At 33.6% G+C, this 19,194-nt stretch overlaps 2 protein-coding genes across 9 annotated transcripts in view; both read left to right on the top strand.

Annotated features, from left to right (window-relative positions):
* The first annotated feature begins 791 nt into the window (after nucleotides 1-791).
* LOC120341146 (cilia- and flagella-associated protein 90-like) lies at nucleotides 792-3,145 on the top strand. The gene is made up of 3 exons (XM_039409589.2): nucleotides 792-1,094; nucleotides 1,793-1,909; nucleotides 2,417-3,145. Exons 1-3 carry the CDS (start codon nucleotides 954-956, stop codon nucleotides 2,591-2,593), a joined length of 435 nt encoding a protein of 144 aa, XP_039265523.2. The 5' UTR covers nucleotides 792-953; the 3' UTR covers nucleotides 2,594-3,145.
* Nucleotides 3,146-9,138: 5,993 nt separating this feature from the next.
* The window catches only part of LOC120341670 (phospholipid-transporting ATPase IB-like), a 32,914-nt gene continuing 22,858 nt past the window's right edge, over nucleotides 9,139-19,194 (top strand). For 6 of the 8 annotated variants that reach the window (XM_039410230.2, XM_039410233.2, XM_039410234.2 and 3 more), the window contains exons 1-10: nucleotides 9,139-9,371; nucleotides 11,053-11,203; nucleotides 12,435-12,546; nucleotides 13,076-13,175; nucleotides 13,945-14,043; nucleotides 15,271-15,357; nucleotides 16,380-16,523; nucleotides 17,370-17,497; nucleotides 17,836-18,004; nucleotides 18,681-18,789. In XM_039410230.2, the coding sequence (XP_039266164.1) occupies nucleotides 11,128-11,203; nucleotides 12,435-12,546; nucleotides 13,076-13,175; nucleotides 13,945-14,043; nucleotides 15,271-15,357; nucleotides 16,380-16,523; nucleotides 17,370-17,497; nucleotides 17,836-18,004; nucleotides 18,681-18,789 (1,024 nt within the window). In that variant the 5' untranslated portion in view covers nucleotides 9,139-9,371; nucleotides 11,053-11,127. The remainder of the gene's footprint in view (nucleotides 9,372-11,052; nucleotides 11,204-12,434; nucleotides 12,547-13,075; nucleotides 13,176-13,944; nucleotides 14,044-15,270; nucleotides 15,358-16,379; nucleotides 16,524-17,369; nucleotides 17,498-17,835; nucleotides 18,005-18,680; nucleotides 18,790-19,194) is intronic. The other 2 variants (XM_039410231.2, XM_039410232.2) reach the window with 2 other exon arrangements.

Raw genomic sequence — 19,194 nt, forward strand, 5'->3', positions numbered from 1 at the left:
GACTTTTTGTAACAGAACCGGCTGAAAAATATGACTTTTGATAAATATGATGAAACTGGCTGACAAAAAATGTGAATCCCATCACTGAACAATATCTTTTTCATAATTCCAACTTCAGTAACCCCCTATGTTACGATAGTCGATTCTCTAAATATTTGTTTCATATGCAAAGATGTGAAACGCCCCACGAAGCAAGAAAATCTGAAAATGCTTAATGCTTCGTTGTCCTGCATAAAATAACGTATGGGATTTTTATCCATTATATGATGTTATCAATATTTGTAAAATTACACCGTTAGTCAGTCGGTTATCATAATTTTCGAAAACTAAAAGGCATCAGCATGATTTGCATTTTCTGACGCCCTGAAATATAGCAATTATAATAATTTTATCACTCGCCGAAAATAGGATTTCAGAGAGAAATTTATACTCTGGTAAATATGCAGGGAACATGTGACGGCGCGAAGATATAATTGTCCAAGTGAACGAATGGATAATCATCTGTAGATTCCGGAAAAAAAAAATTTTGCAGCAATGTTCGAGATTGAAAACAATCTAATATGTTGCATAATACGATAGATAAAATTTGCATTCATCGTTTCTTCTTTTAGACGAGAACAGCTAATATTATCAAGAGTTACCTTGGCAACTAATAAAATGGAATGTGCAGTTTATTCATACATATATGATCATACACTATCGCATAGTAATGTACATTCTTGCAAAGATGGATACGGATTTATAAAAAGTAACTTTCTATGAATAAACGACGCCGGCCACACTCACTTCAATTCACAAGTAGAATGTAAACAAAAGAAGAGTTGTACACAGGCAATACCTTTTGTTAAGCACCGAAGCGTGAAGGTACATCTGGTATACGGTCCTTAGTTACAGGTACAGAGAAGGGAACCGCGAAGGGACAGCCATAAAAATCTAGTGAGGGCCCAGTCAAAATGGAGGAAGAGGAAATTGATATCACGAAAGTTGTAGTTCAAAAAGGGGTCTTACCTCTTTCAGCCCAAAGTGCATTTTCTGCAGTACCGACCAGCAGGCACGAGCCACGTCAACTGACTTATTTCAACAACGAGAAAATAGTGAGTAACAAATTTCTGGTCAGATTTAACAGTTCGTACTATTGGCTTCAAATTAGAGCTTTACATCAATTTTTTACCCGTTCTCGGTTGGCCAAGTTTTAGGATTATATTGCCCCGGTTTTGCGTTTTACTGATCTCATTTATAAAGACCCTTGGCAGCAAATTTACAATTAAATAGACTAAATAGAGTATCTTTTGTTTTTCTTCCGTAAAATCTGTTGTGGAAATTCCTACCAGCCGTGGACGGCTATAAAATTTTAGACTTTGGTCTCAATATAAAATCACATCACCAATTATACATATTATATATCGTTGTTCTGTTTAAGCAAATAAAATTGTTGCAGTCGTGTTAGTTGAAGACAAGTGACGATTTAAACATTATATTCTGATGCTCTCCATAAATATGGGCAAATTCAATCTGCAGAAACAGATCACATTCTTGGGCAATCAGTAATTATCTGTAACACCTCACTTCTGCGCCCATTAAAAACTATTCATTTTAGATATTCCATTGGTTACACGGATCCACATCATATTCTTATGCCTAGTCACACATGCACTGTGATTTTCCTGTAACCATGCCAAGTTGCTGATGAACTTTGATTACAGTTTTGACAAATGCAATTTCCCGTAACTCTCGGCTACATTTTTAGATATACTAATGATAACTGCTTGCGACAGATTGTTTCATCGTTTAGGAACGAGGCAACTCCATTTATGATAGACTTTTCAAAGCCGAAAGATCATATAACAACAAACTGCACAGAGACGACAGAGAGCATGCGAAAAGCAGAGGATTGACAGTAAATGATGAGGTAGTATAGGCCCTACTGGTTTAAAATTCAAAGTATATTTAATATATTATAAAACCAATACAACATGTTTATCATATTATATCTTTTCAATTCTATAATCACATATTGTTGTGCCTTGGGTATTACAAAATCACCAGTAGACAGTAATAATGCAGTTTATAATACAACAAGCAATACGTTTACGAAGCCTAATGCGAGGCCCTCACATTATCAAGAACGAACAAACAATTACGCAGACAGATAAAAGTCAAGTAGATATTACGAGAAAACAAATAATACATCATAATCACAAATTTAGTAAGTGTTGGAAACAACAAGCTATGGCGCAAATACAAATTCGATTATATGGCAAACGTGGCGCGTATTGGCTACACCCTAAATCATTTTAGCCTGGTAGTATCTCATGTCTTAGGAAAGCACATAATTCGAATATCTTAGAACATTCCATTCTAGCTTCGTTTTCGAAATGTTTAAAGTTGCATCAAAATGGTTTTAATTTCGTTTCAGGAATTCAACAAGCCATTCCCGAGTCTGATGTCTACGGCATACGGTCATAGACTCAAATATGCCGTGGATCACCCTGATCGAGCACACGTCAGAATAATAAAGACCAGAGAATTCTTGCGGAACAACGGAATTGTCAGTTCTGCGGAAGCTGGCTATGGAAACGTTGTTCCAACATGAAATTACTGTGCACATATATTTTAAAGTTGATTTATTATTTTAAAATTTAATTTAATTTTTGTATATATATTCACATAAATGCCAATATATATTCACGGTAGAAATATAAAAAAAAACATAATGAAGCTTTTGAGAATAACCCTTTTTCATTGCTCAAAATACGTTTATACTTTTGTACACAAGTCGCTCAAGAAAAGTTCAACGTCGTGCAGGCAGATTTCAAAGCAGAAGAGTTAACTATACCAACGAACCAGTCATTATTACCCCGTATGACATTTAATATGAAAGTGGCTATTTTATTTTAGAATCATGACGTGGGAAGTTAAATGTGCCCCATCTCTGTGCCTACTGTGTCTGGCTCCCGCGGTGTCTGATTATTTTTCGCATTTATCTCCATATGTGTTTTTGTAGAAAAACTAATGAAATAAGTAGAAGAATGGCTTTTGATTCGATCAAAATGTACAATCAACACAGGGTTAAGAAAAATTCGACTTCACGCTAAGAAAAACTTGACTTCAAGTATGTGAGTGATCTCTGCATCGGACTTTTTATGTTTTAATTTTCATCGTTGACCTGCCAAACTGTTTGTTTAGCCTCTCTAGAATCATTCATGTTCGCTGATGACACCGATGACTAACTAGGAAAAAATTTGCTGGATGAACTAGTTTCGCTTACCCACCAGGGACTCTGTTGTTTACAAACAAGTCATCTCTTAACGAAGAAAAAATATAAATTTATGTTATGCAATCCTAAAAAGAACAATGAAATGGCCTCATGTCACTCAATTGCATTCATATTCAAAAAAATTCTGAATTCAGATTTCTTGGAATCATTTTGAGGTATGATGTTTCATTGAAATCTCGAACATTGAATGTTCGCAACTAAGTCAATATGGGAATGTTGCCAGAATTTGTAGATAAAGCAGTGCAGTAACAATAACAAGTCCACTCTTCTTACTGTGTTCCATTCTTTAATAATTAGACACAATATATATACATTGCAGGTCTGTGTATCTCCATTCTAACAAAAAGTATAAAGTTATTGTAATTTGTAATACTATTTTTCAGATCATATTGACAGGAAAAAGATTCGTGAGGTGGATGACATAGGAGCATTTGCTTAACACGTAACGCAAAAAGCATTTCGGAAGCAACTCTAGGATTCTTCTATTATTTATAATATTAATATCAGACCGAATATCATATGATTTGTATAGTGATCGACCCAGCGTGTTTAAGATTCATATTACGATATTTGTGTTAACTACAGTACTTTGATATTGGTGTTTGTATATCTTCTATTTCAACTCCAAATAACTTGATCCCGGATGTCAAATAATTTTTGGGCAATTACTTTCACGAGTCTGTGAGTTACATATAACAGTCTTGGTTACTGGGACGGGGGCCCAAAACTTAATATGAAACTATGAATAATAATAAAAAAGTTTATTCACAAATAACTAGCGTAACAGCTAATGTAGGCTACAATAGCTGGTGTAACAAGTGACATAATGATTAATGGGACTGATGTAATCAACTGCGTGCGCCCGGATGCTTGTTTAAATCAGGCTCGAGGCTGCTTGCGCCAATTCTTAAGGCAGCTTGTAGGTTTGAATCCGTTAGAAGTTGATTTTGTTAATCCTCATATCCGAGAAAGTTTGTTCGCATATGTATATAGGTTAATGCAAACACCGCAAACATATTTCTTGCAAATTCTTTGACACTTTTGGATTTTTTTAGTCACGTGATTCATACAACTCAATCAACGATCAGTCTTCGCAGATCCGGCCTGAAAGAGAATGAAACATTTCGATGATTCGGTTCGCTGGCCGTCATTGGCTCCCTCCTCTACTAGAGTGTATATGCCTATTGGCTACCAGGAAGTCAGAGTTCCAAATTAAAGCATCGGAGTCTATTTTTATATGTGTGTGCATCAATGTTGTTTGAATTGTACTACACAGTGTATTTGTAATTCTACATGACAGCACTTTTGCAACACTTAAAAATCTATTCTGTATGGGTGTTTGTGTGTGTGAAGAATTAAGACGCAGCTCGCACTTATTTCAAACTCTGCCTTCTACAAAGTAAGATCAGTGATATTTCTATTCACACGCCTTGTTCGTGTTCTGTTCCAATATGCGAAAATGTTTCATTTTCAACTTCTGGCAACACAATAGACTACCACTTGACTCCATCCACATTGTAGGCAGAATAACCATTCTGCACGTCATGATTCTTATATTATTTACTGCTTTTGCTGCACAATTAAGACAAGAGAGCTATGCTCAAATGTTTGGACACGAAAGCAAAAGCGAAATATTTTACTCACAATTTCCCAAAAAATCACATCCGCATGAATAAAAAATATTACAGCAACATTTTGTATGAAATATCACATCTCATAGGATTAATAGGGCGCTCCCGAAGTATGTGCACCAAGATGGCGCACAACGTGAACCCTAACCTGTTACATCTACGTAGCGTACAGGCAGTCTAAGTAATAATTATCCAAGTTCAGAATATCTTCCAATATGACCTGACGTCTATTTTCCTCCCAATATTCACTTCAATTTATACTATTTTATTTATTAATTAACAATCTCAACACAACCAAATACTCCAAACAAAACGACAAGCATTCAATAAAGCGACAAGTACCAGGCAGCACAATGCAAGAAACAGAATATACACAATAAAAACACTTTAAACAGTACTGATGATAGCTAATTCCCTGACAACAACCAAGAATACAACGCTAAAATAACTGCAATGGCATTGTACTGAAATAATATTATCAGCCTACTGTCTAGCATAAAAACATCCAACAAATCCCCATCCCGCAGTCACAAAACCACAAACAAACATCCCTGATAACCCACCGGAGACCAGAGGCATTCCCACAGACACTCATGACCAGAATCCAATCGAAAACCAACCACACTCAGAAAACTGCACTCTGCCAACCACAGCACACGCTAACAGGCACACCCAGAAGAACCATTGGAACAGAACCCACAGTGTCACAGCGCCACCCAGTGTGCTCAATACCAAAATACCAAATTAGGCAATAATATCACATGACAGCATTTAACAGATAAAACAAGAGTCGTCACAACTACAATGTTCGGGTTGTGCGCCATCTTGGTGCACATACTTCTGGAGGTCCATTAAAAGTAGTAGTTAATAAGTGAAAATAATAGCCATCTACAGACAACAACTATGTTTAATCCCTGAAAGCAATAGATCAGGTAATTTAAGAGAAAAGAGATTTTTTTTTCACGTAACCGCTGGTTGATTACGGCTTCCTCCGTCATCAAGACCATGCATCTGAAACAAATAACTGGCTATCTAATGCCATTCCCGACATGGACCGGGTGAGAGAGGGCGTGGTAAGCCATATGATTAGGCCGTCTTATTCGGCTTCCCTCTCTCTCGGTATAAATACATAAATCCTATCCTATGCAATCTGTCACATCATAGAGATGTTTCTATTTCCAGTTCAGTGTTCATGGTAGACTTCCCTTCCCGATATGAGATATCAACTTACGCGAAAGTGGAACCGCCACAAGATGCGCAATTTTTAATTTTGATCGCGTCATCGCACACAAATACACAGAAAAATAATTCATAGAGCCGGAAAAATATTTAGGAGATAAATAAAAGTGAAAGCCTTTTAGAGAGACGCATAAGCACTGAACATTTCAAAGCAAGTGGTCCCAGCAATGAGCATTCCCTGGTGCATTTTTTAGTGTTTATGAATGTCCTGAACATTGTATATGTTTATATAAAATGCTACAACCTATTTTACATGCCAAACCAAACTTGCATTTATATTAATCCAATACAGAGAAATCAGATGGTCCTAATTGAACCGAATAGAGATTTTATTGCTAGTGTTCTATAATAAACAAGTCATTATGTAGCTTATAGTCATCAGCATTTTAACTTCTATTTTATTACTTTTTGTAAGTGTATATAAGTGCCCTAAATATTTGCATAAGTTTGTCCCATTTCCCACATTAAGCCAAACATGCATTTAAGTAGATATTTATTCAAAAAACTTTATTCCTATTTGCATTGCTTGTTCATTGAGTCTCAAATTCAATTTTTTTTATGTCCTGAGTACAAGCACAAGTGTAAATATATACTACTACAAGAGTAACATTACATGGGAAACTTTCACCTCTATAGCATATATTTTAACCAATAATATCTTATTGATATTCGTGTCCAATCAGAGAAAGAAGAATGGTAATACTAATAAGGTGATCAACAACATAATATCGAAACGATCCATATGTGCACTTTTTTTCATATGTGCATTTTTGTGTTCACTAACAAAACGATCCATATCGGTAGTTCCATGTCGTGTTAAATAATTAGTATTGGGCGGACAGAAGAGGGCGCTAGCAAAAATGTTCGAAATCTTCTGCCGCTCCTCCTTGACAAGCAGCGCCAAAGCATAACTTAGGCTCATTGGGCCTGGGGAGGGATAGGAATTTATTATTTATGGCGGGGGAGAGGAAGGCCGACTAGGCGTTTTAATCAAATTGCCAACCACGTAATCTCGACGAGGTCTAGAAAAGATAATACCAATTACGGTGGTACTGGTGGTTTATCTGTTTTTGATGTTAGAGAGTTGATGCACTACCGTACGGTACCGGTACAGTGGCGTACCGGCACCTAGGCCTACTGTACCGGTACCGTACCGTACGCCACGACCTCGCACAATAACCGGTACTGCAATAGCTAGTCACCAATAATTTGGACACAGGATACTTGGAAACTGTGAGTTTATGCAACCGTGAAGTAGTACAGTAGTACCGTACCATGCCGTATGACTGTATGATAGACTACCGGTATGTTTTCTGTTTGTTCAGTTGCTCAGAATTTGCACTTATTTTCAAATTCCAGAAATTTCATATGTTTTAGCGTTTAACATTACAAGTTTGGTCAGGCATAATGTGTCACTTCACTTACATTACAGCATTATGGCACAGTTCTCTTGTTCCAAGGAAACATTCTGACATTAGAAGATACCGGTATCAATTATAACAGTTGATGCAAATCCCTCCTTTACGAGACATTCTGCCTCCTTATCGGTACGAATCGGCAAACGTGCACTGCCCGATAAACCAAAAGAAAGCTCAATCTAAAAAGGGAACCATTGCATTTCTCAGGAAAAATAATTCGATTCACTGAAAGAAAAATTTTTCACCAAAGTATTCGCGAGTTTTTAGAAGAAAACTGCAATTTCAGTGATGTGACGGCCAGCGCAAGTCACGATTGATTTAAATTATTAGTGAGACGATCATGCTGCATCTGCTGTGATGCCAAACGCCTTCATTTCAATTAGAAATTGAGTATTTCATTGAACAAAATGTCGGGACATCTTGAAATTGGAGAACAATGACACATCTCTGGTGCAAATCCCATGGTCCCATCTCACCCAGGGTGTAATAAATTGGGTGGCTAATGTCAACTTGGAAAGATTCGTTTTTCTGAATACTAGTAGGTCTTACATATATCATATCAGTAGATGCTTGTATTGGGTCTTGTTTAGAGAGGAGGGAGTGACTGAGTGAACTACTTCTGAGTTCTGCATAAAAATGCTTTTATAGCAGTATACAAGCACTCTTCCCACACAGCCGTAGTACCCGTATCAGCAAGTCTTTTACTGTTGTAGTAATTTTGAGACCTTTCTGTTTGTCTTACAATTGAGGACTCTTTGTGCAACAGTAAATATGTAAGATTGTCCGATGTTTTTACGATGATAAGATAAATCAATCGCAACGTATATCTGTTGTAATGTGATCAAAATTGTTTTAACTAATTGTGTTTGATTGAAAATTCTCGAATGCTTCGTTATAGTTATTTTTCTGTACATCGGATTATTTTTCTCTGAGGAATGCAACAGTGACGTTTTAGGATTTATGTGCAAGAGGATTGCTGAACTGTTTGTGGTAGTGGTTTACATGCTCTGTCCACTCATTTATTATGACTTCTTATGCTATCAAGTCCATGCATGCACAGATCTGAAATGAATAACTGTTTGGCTAGTACATAGTACATCCTGTTTTAATCCAATGAATGTTTTGTTATTATGTCGTTGTCTCACCCATTGGCTTTTGAATGCAATTGGTGTCACAATTGGCTGATAAATAATTCAATATGACCTTTATCTCCAAGTGCAGAAGTGGTAATTGTAGATGGCATGATCTGGTTTAGAGGATTTTATCATAGAAAGTCTTTTTTCATTATGTAAGGCTTGATAAAAATGTCCAACATTGAGAAAAAAGGTTAACATCTGGTCGATAGATTTGTGATACTATCTCTGTATCTTGTCGAAATTGAGAATTTATTATATGTTTGGTCATAATAATCTCATGCAAAACAAAGAGTGTTGATTCTGTTATGTCGCGCTGCACTTATTTTTGTACAACCTAGTGAGTCCAGTATAGATAGATATGAGTTACCACTGATTTCATGCCTTTAACTGTGTTATTCTATAGGCCTAGCCTATAATAAAAATACATTTTTATTTGCCTTTCTGTGATGTTACAGTATTTATGAATTATTGATATTTTGAATGTTTCATGGCATACTAATTCCATTGTGAATTAGAATACATGACAATTCTGTATTGATTCTGACAGTGTGGTTTAGAGCTATACGTTGTCATCTGGACTCATGCTATACAATATTACACGAGCTTATTTTCTTATGGATATAACGCTACATGATGAATTTTATTGGAAAAACTTGGAATAGACTTACAGGTGAGATTGTTTTTGTATCAGTACTCAAAGTGCTTTTTGAACATGTAAACACAGTTGCTTAGTTTGTTTAGTGATGTGGTTCTTGAACTTTATTCTTATGTAGCCCATTTGCAGCATCAAAGGGAATCTTAAACCACCAAATTTTGAGTGTTATAAAATTGTTTTCAATATTATAAACAATACAGTAAAAGTGTTAATAACAAAACTTATCCTTGTGTCTATCATTAGATTGTCAGGTTGAACTTATAAACTTTGGATTAATTTCAACCATATATTTTCTCGGGACCTCCTGCTCAATAAAAACTCTAGGCCTATTTTATGATCCTTAGGTCTACTTACTTGAGAAACACTGGTTTAGTGTTTTACACTGTCAATCGGAATTTCTGTACAATCGATTCTAAATATATCTGTATTGACAGTCGAACTATTTTCAATACCCATAATATCATTTTTCTATCGACTTGCATTTTTACTTCCTTGTGGAACTGATATTAGGCAATTCAGATTGATGTCTTATATGGTTGTATCAAAATACTACCTGTATTCAAATTCATGATTTTTCATATTAAAGTTTTGCATTCAATAGGAGTTTTATTGTGATATTGTAAAAAGTTCTACAATACAGTACGACACAGTTCTCCGATTCTCAGAATAGTTAACAGACATGAATTATAACAGTGAGTGCAATCCCCTCTTTTACGAGACAATCTGGGCTTCCATATCGCCTCAAATCAACTACGCAATAAACTTAAAAAGGGAGCGCGATTTAAAACGTCAACATTGGATTCCTCGGAAAAAAATAATCCAATTTACAGAAGGAAAAAATATTATACCTTGGCATTTTTTACCTTTCAATAATATTACTGATATTTTATAAAGCAAAATAGCAAATTAAACTTCATTTACTATCTTGGTTTTGTGTAATTTGAGAATATTACTAACAAAATTTCAGTTTCAGTTTTCCTCAAAATTTTATTAAAATGTTAGATTTTGCCAAATGAAATAATTATATATTTCTACAAGCATAAATTGTACTACAAACTATTTTTTAATTTTTTTTATAATATCAAATGCATTTCTCTTTTATATTAGGGTGTATCGCTTAAACTAAGTTTTTGGCTAAGACTCGCCCACTACTACATTTTCAAAGCTGTTAGTACTTGCATGTTTGTTTACATTAACCTTTTTCTTTAAGACATGTTAGCATATTATTTAGACAAGTTGATTAGAGAGATATTGCTTAGTATTGATGTTTTTTACTGTGAGTACTGTTGTAGCACACATAAACAGGATTTTAGATTTAGCAAGGTAGGCATTTCAGTATTGAAATATTATTTGCTATCTCGTTTTTATATCACCATAACCGTGCACAAACCACATAATGCCTCAAGGTTATATATGAGGAAGATTGTTTGAAAAGTTTGTCTAAGTTGATTTGTTGGTAGAGTTCAGTAGTACAATCTTTTTTATGGATATAACTGTGAAATCATTTAAAATTGATTTCTTATTTAGAATGATTTCTCTGTAATCGATTACTGTAGTGTGTGTGCTTAGAGAGATTATTAAATTATTCATCGCGAGCTGCTAGTGTTAGGGGGATCAGGTCCTAATTTATCTCCAGTCGTTTTACAAAGCAGTTTGACAGTTGTGTTTTTCATTATGTATATATATATATGTTCAGCAGGAATTGTTATATTGTGGGATATGTATGATAAGATAAAAGCGTCAACAAACAGTCAGGTTCTGTAAGATCAATATGGGGAAGGATAAGAATGCTTCCTCTGTTTTGAGCGGAACTAGTTTCAGAATGGAGGATATGAATGCAAAAGATGGCAAGTATTTTGTATTGTTCTATTGTATTCTTCAAAGTTGTACTAGTTTAAATACAGACGTCCTGAATATAACAGGATAAAGAATTCCAAATTGGCTAATAAAGTCAAATTCTATAATGGTGTGAGACTAGAGGTTAAGGTTACAGCTATTGTTATTCTCGAACGCAAAATCATTTATAGAGCTAATAAAAGTAATATTGTGAAGAAAAAAAACAGTACTATTGTACAATGTAAGATATCCTATCCATTGATATACTAGGCTATATATGGTTAATATGCATTCAACAGACAATGAGGTTCAAAAAAATACCTGAACATTCTAGACATGGCCGGATCTCTTCATGCTTGTTTAAGAGAATATAAACAATTTGTTCGATAAGCAAAAAAACTGCACTAAAGAGAATGAAAGAAAGTATTTTATGATTGTCCAAAAATCATCATGCGTCATGCATCATCAAAATATATCATGCGTTTTTGTTCAATATATTTAAAATGATTTCCGATGTTTTCGTATTATATTTGAGAGACTCAAACTATAATTTGCGTTTAATGGAACTTAAATAGGACTTTAGGATACCTGAAATATTTTAATTACCATAATTAACATAATTTCATTTTCAAATGTGTATTCTAAAGTAGTTTATTCCTAGCGATACTCTCATTCTAATGCATAGCTAAATCTGAATTCCTGTCATGTCATTCTTCACTATTATCCCATGGGATTTCACAAAAAAAATGTTAATTGACCACAGGACAAATCCCATTAGATTCTCAATAAAAAGTTGATTGATTCAGCTCTAATTTAGGAGCTGTCAATGCATTAGCAAAATTATATTTTCCAGTCCAGTATAAAATTAACTGAATACGACTTTGAAAGTATGAAAACCTAATTTGAAAATTAGTCAAAATTATCGGCGCTTCAGAAGTATGTGTACCAATATGGAGGGAACTGATCAAGTTGTGTGAAGGAAAGTCTATGGGCAGGGGGTATATTCACTTGGTTACCACAAACATTTCCCGAACTCGTAATCGTAATAGAACTAAAATAAGAAAAATCGGAATAAATTTATGGCCTAACCCTAACCTGGTACACATACTATGGGAGTACCAATTTGCCATCTTACAAGATTTTGTATATTAGCCTATGAAGATATGAGTTTTAGTCTGATACTATTTTTTAGTTTCGTATTGCTGTAAAATGTAAAAATTGTCAATCGATTTTGTTTTTTAGGTTATGGTGAGGCGGAAGACTCTTCTACTGATTCAAGCCACATGGCAGAAAGAAGAGTTTTATATGTGAGAAGTGATTTTCAAGAGAAAAAGTTTTGTGGCAATAAAATCAGGTTAAATATTATTATCATAGCTGTCTAATTTGGTTCCATTACATTTGAACCCACGTACATTTGAACCCACGACGATTGCACCTTCATACCATTGCACTTATGGCATTATTTTTTGTTTTACGGATATTTGAACTCATACTAACCCTAACCCATGGGTTTTAGCACCTACATATAGATTGAATCCTCGGATATACACATAGGTTCAAATGTACGGGGGTTCAAATATACGGTCACCGTCTAATTTTAGTGATAATGTAATAACGTAAAATATAATTATTTTTTCATTTTTGTTTTATTAAATTAATGTTAATTAAATTAATCATAAATAAATTAGAGCAGTGATACACAAAAAAGTTCTATAAATCCAACATTAACATATCAATTTTTGCAAAATGGTTTTTGTTCATATATCTAATCCATGTGTAATGAAATGAAGTTTTCTATTCTATTCATACAACTATTTTTATATCATACTAAACTTAGTACCAATATATTGCTTATATTCATATCTTTTTCTTTATTTTTTCAGTACTGGAAAATACAATTTTTTGACTTTTCTACCACGTTTCTTATTTGAACAATTTAGGAGAGCTGCAAATATTTTTTTCTTGATTATCGTTATTCTACAGGTAAATTATGCAATAACTTATTGAATGTAATTTATTTTAGTATAACTAGATGCAAGTAATAATTTCTAATTGGAAAAAATGAAAAAATATTTTAATACTTTCTGAAAAAGCTATTTGGGAAAACTCATTCCAACATATAGTTAAGTGTTCATAGACTGTCGTTTTCAAAACTGGGCCCTGAGCTCAGTTTGGGGACTACAAAGCGATTCACTGGTGTGTGGTCGCCACATGCAAAAAACTTTATCAAGTTCCATTTCCAATGACTGAGTTCATTTAAAGTAAATTGACTAGGCCTATGATTTGCTTAATCCTTTGACTGCGATTTATTAATTTTTTCATTCATTCAGCTTTTTTCATCATTAAATGTAGCGCATAAAATAACAGATGGAAATGTATATAAAGCTAAACTAGATTTTTATAGAAGAGCAGGCGGCCAGTAGTGTTGAAACTCATTTAAAGGATCATTAAAGTATTCTCACCCTTGGCATACATCATTCAACCTTTTCTATGGTTGACAATTGTCATTCAACTTGTTTTGCAATTTTTAACTATTACCAGTTACGATATTAATCACTAGTTTGCAATGCCCACAATGGCAATGTAAATACAGATTCGTGATTTCTTCGAGTCAATGAATATGAACTGATTGATTATTTTTAATAGCATACTATGCCAGTTGAGAACACTTCTTATAGTGATTGATTGAAATCAATTTCAAATTTCAGGCTTTAGAGATTGGACCTATTTGAACCTAATTAATCTTTTACAGCAAATTCCCGATGTTTCACCTACAGGACGATTCACCACAATCGTTCCTCTCACATTTATTTTACTTGTTGCTGCTATCAAAGAAATTGTTGAAGATTATGTAAGTATACATTTGTTGGGAATGAAATATTTAATGCATCAAGTCTAACGCACAGTTCCACGCTATAATTTGTTATAGTCTCAGTAGCTCTCGGTTCTCGGCTTTTTAGTGGTATTTTCACTCAGAGATCAATCTCCTTCATTTCTGAGGGAGTGTGCGTGACCTCGCTTTGGGCCAATTTCCTCATCTGAAAAATTATTATGTGTATTTTTGTAGATTTTTTGCGTAGCATAACCTTATTAATAATATATTTCAAATTCAATATTCGATAATATTCTTCTATAATGATTATGAATAGGAGATTATTTGCAAGAATCCATTATTATCTATCCGTTATTCCCATATGATTTCCACATCTCTAATGTGGTATTTGTGAAGATAATAGAATCTATTGTAACATAGCCATTGATTCATACTAACGATTTTGTATTCAAAATTTTCTCTGTATTTTCCTGATATTGCTTTTGCATGGTATAATGCTTTAATAGGCCTACTGATCTATTGTGATATCTTTATTGATCTCTTTGTTATTTGATTGCTATAATATATATTGCAAATAACAATACCTTGTTGGCATATGGGCTCTACCTCAGGATGTGACAAGACAGAGGTGTGACAGCAATTTCCTGAAATAAGATAAAAATGAATTAGAAAAGGAAATATTATATCATTATGACGTGATCGAACATGATAGTTATAAAGTTATCAGCTCCATAAATCAGTTACCGGTAACTCACACTGAATCTGCGAGCGGTGGTGGTAGCCATTTAATAAAAGCTGTTTCATCATTATCACCTATTTTAATACCATGAGAAAATTCAGTGACATTTAATTAACGCTCTTTTCTTACATGGCATATTTTTCTCTATAAACAAGGTATTGCACAATCAGCCTGCTCTTTCCTGGTGAGGTGTGAGCACGGGATTCGAACCCAAGATTCTAAACTGAAATGCCAATGATGCTTCCTCAACCAAACTAAAAAAAAAAAAAGCCCAAAGAATTTGTTGAGATTGCGATTAAATTTCATCGTTTTCCACTTTTGTTTTTTTACCATTGTAAATATTGTTCATAAAATGTCCTTTTTTGCATCACACTTATATTATTGGCCCGTCAGTCTAGGTGGGCAAAATTTTTTGGCCCTGGTCCGAAAACCTTGCCTACCCCTGCTTTAACCATTAGGCCACTCCATTGAGCTTATTCCTGATATTCATAAATCCTTTATTTCAGAAAAGGCATCGAGCTGATGACAATGTAAATAACAGGAAAATTTTAATATTTCGAGATGGTGAATGGAGGGCCATGAAATGGACAAAGGTTAGTGATATACAGAAATGGAATTGAAAAAAATTTTGAGTTTGAGAACCACTGCCCTATACCTTAACTGTATTCTACAGTTTTATATAAATCAATTTTATTTTTAATGAAATACAAACAGTTCTTTTGATAAACGAAATACTTTGAAACAGTTATTTCATACATTCTAATATTAGTGAATTCCCAATTAACTAAAATTCATTGAACATGCTCAATATCAAAAATCATATTTCAGTTTTACACTCTTGGTGGTGGCACATCGTGCTAAGCTTAATATTCCCTTGTCAATTGCAATCACACCTCCAATTACCTGCACGAGTTCACAGGTTCTTGTTTACTTATATGCAAGAGGATTGCTAGAAACCTCATCGCTGTTGTAGCGTGGTTCACATAACCGTTGCTCAGTTAACAATTTCATACCCGACATAGACTGGTAACAGAAGGTCATGGTTTGCCATAATATGATTACGCTGTCTGCCTGTCTTATGCTTTTCCGCCTGTCTTATGCTTTTAATCATATTTTTGTATAAACTATTATTGTTTGATATTTGGTTCTGATAGAAATGTGAATGCCCATAACAATTTGAATATTTTTAAAAGTGATTATATTTGATATACTTGATTTTATGATAATAGGATTTTTTTTGTGTAAAAATTTGTCAATTTGGTAACAGATCTTTTTATTGGTCAGGCCAGTCATAAGTTTCAATCAATCTCTGATGAAATTTTAAATGACCCAGAATCTTTTTTATGTTTGTGGACTTTCAAAATTGATCTTCATGCAGATATACCTTGCATATAACTCAAAAAAGAAAAAGTTGCCAAACTAAGGGGTCAGCTTATACTCGCATAACTCTGATCGCACCATTTTGGGGGCGTTTTTAGGGGGTTGATTTATATGTGAGAATATACCATAACTATAACTTATGTTTACCTGGTCTCCAACTTCAAGTTCGTGGAAAGGTACACTGATCTCAAGGTAGGATGGAACCATCGTTTTACCAACTTGTTTCGTTTTTTAGGTTGTTGTTGGTGATGTTGTTAAAGTAATCAACGGTCAATTTTTTCCTGCTGATCTCATATTGATGTCATCAAGCGAACCTCAAGCTATGTGTTATATTGAAACAGCTAACTTAGATGGAGAAACTAACTTGAAAATTAGACAGGTTAGGTTCAATTGTTAAGTTCAGGATTTCTATGAATGGTTCTGAACATAAAATGATATGAGTATTTGAGCATCTTCAGAGTTTATGAGCATCCCACAGGGTTGTTCATAAAGTCTCATATTTTTTTTTACCTTCCAATGGGAATTTATAGATACCATTTTGTTGCTCCGTACAGGCTAAATGAAGTAGAAAATAAAATAAACACTGATTAAAATAAAATAAATCTGGTTGAGATATATTGAGTTCTGACTTCATAATAAAATTGAAATTGTAACCGGCGTTTATTATCACCCTGTATAATTTAAGTTGATATTGGCCTACAAGATAAACAGTTTTATTGAAGTGATATAAATCTATTTGGTTGTTGAATGCCTTATTTTACAAGGCATCATGCTGCTCATGCAGATATCAGGCCATTGACCATTACTTCCTCATTTAACTCATCGTCAGAAGCAAGATTTATGGTTATGAAATGAAATGAACTTTATTGCATGATAAAATGTTCAATTAATTTATAAATAACTCTGCATCGTATATTTGACGCCATTGCGAATAGATGGTAGAAATGGCGATAGTTCTTGAGAATTGTCCCAGGTCTTCCTGGTGAAAGTTATGAGCCCATTAGCACCTTGAATTAACATACCACGTAATTAATCTTCTTTTTATGACTGAACTTATTGATTATTTGCTATCCTCAGAATGTCGTTGATTAGAATTGAATTACTTTGATTCTGGCTCGTTGCCATGCCAACTGGTTCACTAATGTAATATTAATCTTCATTTTCTTTACCTTTTCAATGTTCAATGTGTAAAATTGGAAATTTTTATCTTTGTTCATGATTGAAGGGAGTTCAACAAACTGGAAATATAACAACTAGTGAAGAACTTAATAATTTTAATGGAAAAGTGGAATGTGAAGCTCCCAACAGACATTTATATGAATTCAATGGCAATCTACAAATTGAGAATGAACGGTAAAGAATTTTTTTTAAATCTTTTGTGTATTTGTAGATTGTGAGCTTATACAGGGTGACTCAAAAAACGAACCCATAATTTTCTTAATTGCCTTTACGAAAAAAAAGAAAATTTTTTAACACCTGAACATCAGTTTGTGTATAATTGAACCCAAAAGTTTCGGTATTCTAGAACCTTTTGCACAAGAGTTAGATCTTTTTATGATTTGTTTCAAATGACCTGGGTTATGTTTGTTTGAATTACCTCATAGTTACACACTCTATTTTGTGATGAATTCTCTCCATCAGAACAACCATTTTTGTCTTGTTATAATGTAACCAATTCACTTTTTCTTCAGACCTATTGCAATTGGTGGAGACCAAATTCTTCTTAGAGGTGCAATGTTGAGGAACACGCAATGGGTATTTGGTATTGTCGTGTATACAGGTCACGACACAAAACTAATGATGAATGCAAATCGAGCTCCTTTGAAAATGTCCAACGTGGACAAAACAACTAATATGCAGGTAATGTAATAATCATTATTAAATTAGCTCAAGCAGCTTTTTACTAAATCACAGTACAGTATGCAAAGTAATTTTTTTTTGTCTTTAATTTTAAAAAAATTGATCACTTGCTTTCCTTGTACAAGGGGCAATTATGGTATACTATTTATGAGAGTAAATACAAATAAGATTTTAAACCGAAAAAAGAAATGAATTGAACATGTATTGGAAACTAAATAGGCGGCAAAATAAAAAAAATTAACAGCTTTTCTGACTGGGAAAGCAGCACCCCAAAAAATTAGAAATAAGATAAAATATATTTAACGTTAGATGCTCGGCAAGTGGCTCGTAATTCCGCGGATATATAATTTCAAAATAGGGTAAATAAAAAAATCAATGCCCATCATGATCAATTTTCCAAGTAAAACACAAACGAAAAAATACGGAAATAATACTTGAATTTTAGAGTTTGTGTGAGGGGCTAGCTTTTTTGGTACTGGGTTCTAAATATGAAGGATATGTGATTGAATTCAAATTAATGCTCGCATTTTTATATCACAACACATATTCTCAATATAATATACTTTTCAAAAATTAATACAAATTGCCAATTAGATAAAAAAAAAATTCTAATTATTTTTTTATCATTCATCATAGTTTTATATTATCTTATCTAATTTTCTATTCTATTTTATAGATTTGGTTTTTGATGATTATACTTATTGTCATTTCATTGACGTCTGCTATAGGAAGTGAGATATGGAAGAAAACCAGTAAAATTGAAAGCTGGTATCTCCCAGACGACGGTAAATATTTTTCATAATTTCATTATATCAATTTTATCTAACGAAATTCAGACATTTAAATATAAAATATTAGAGGCTCTCGAAACAGGTATATTTTATTCTCATTTGAAGATTGCTTGCAGCTTGCAGGTGATCAAAAGAATTGTGTCAATTGTTATGTCATAATAAGGATTTCCTTTCAATAAACATTGAAATTGGTCCCTCAATGAGGAAATTGTTTAAAATATCTGCCCTGGGGCACTTTATTTTTGAATCAATACCCTGTTATGCTCATGATGTAACCAAATTTTGGTAATATTTTCACTTTATATTGAATAGAAATACTTGGACATTGTTATACTTTTATCAATTTGAAAAAAAAAACTTTCTTAATTTTGTGAAAATGTTGTCATGTACATCAATTCA

The sequence above is a fragment of the Styela clava genome, chromosome 14 (genome assembly GCF_964204865.1).
Source record: "Styela clava chromosome 14, kaStyClav1.hap1.2, whole genome shotgun sequence".
Taxonomy (NCBI): Eukaryota; Metazoa; Chordata; class Ascidiacea; order Stolidobranchia; family Styelidae; genus Styela; species Styela clava.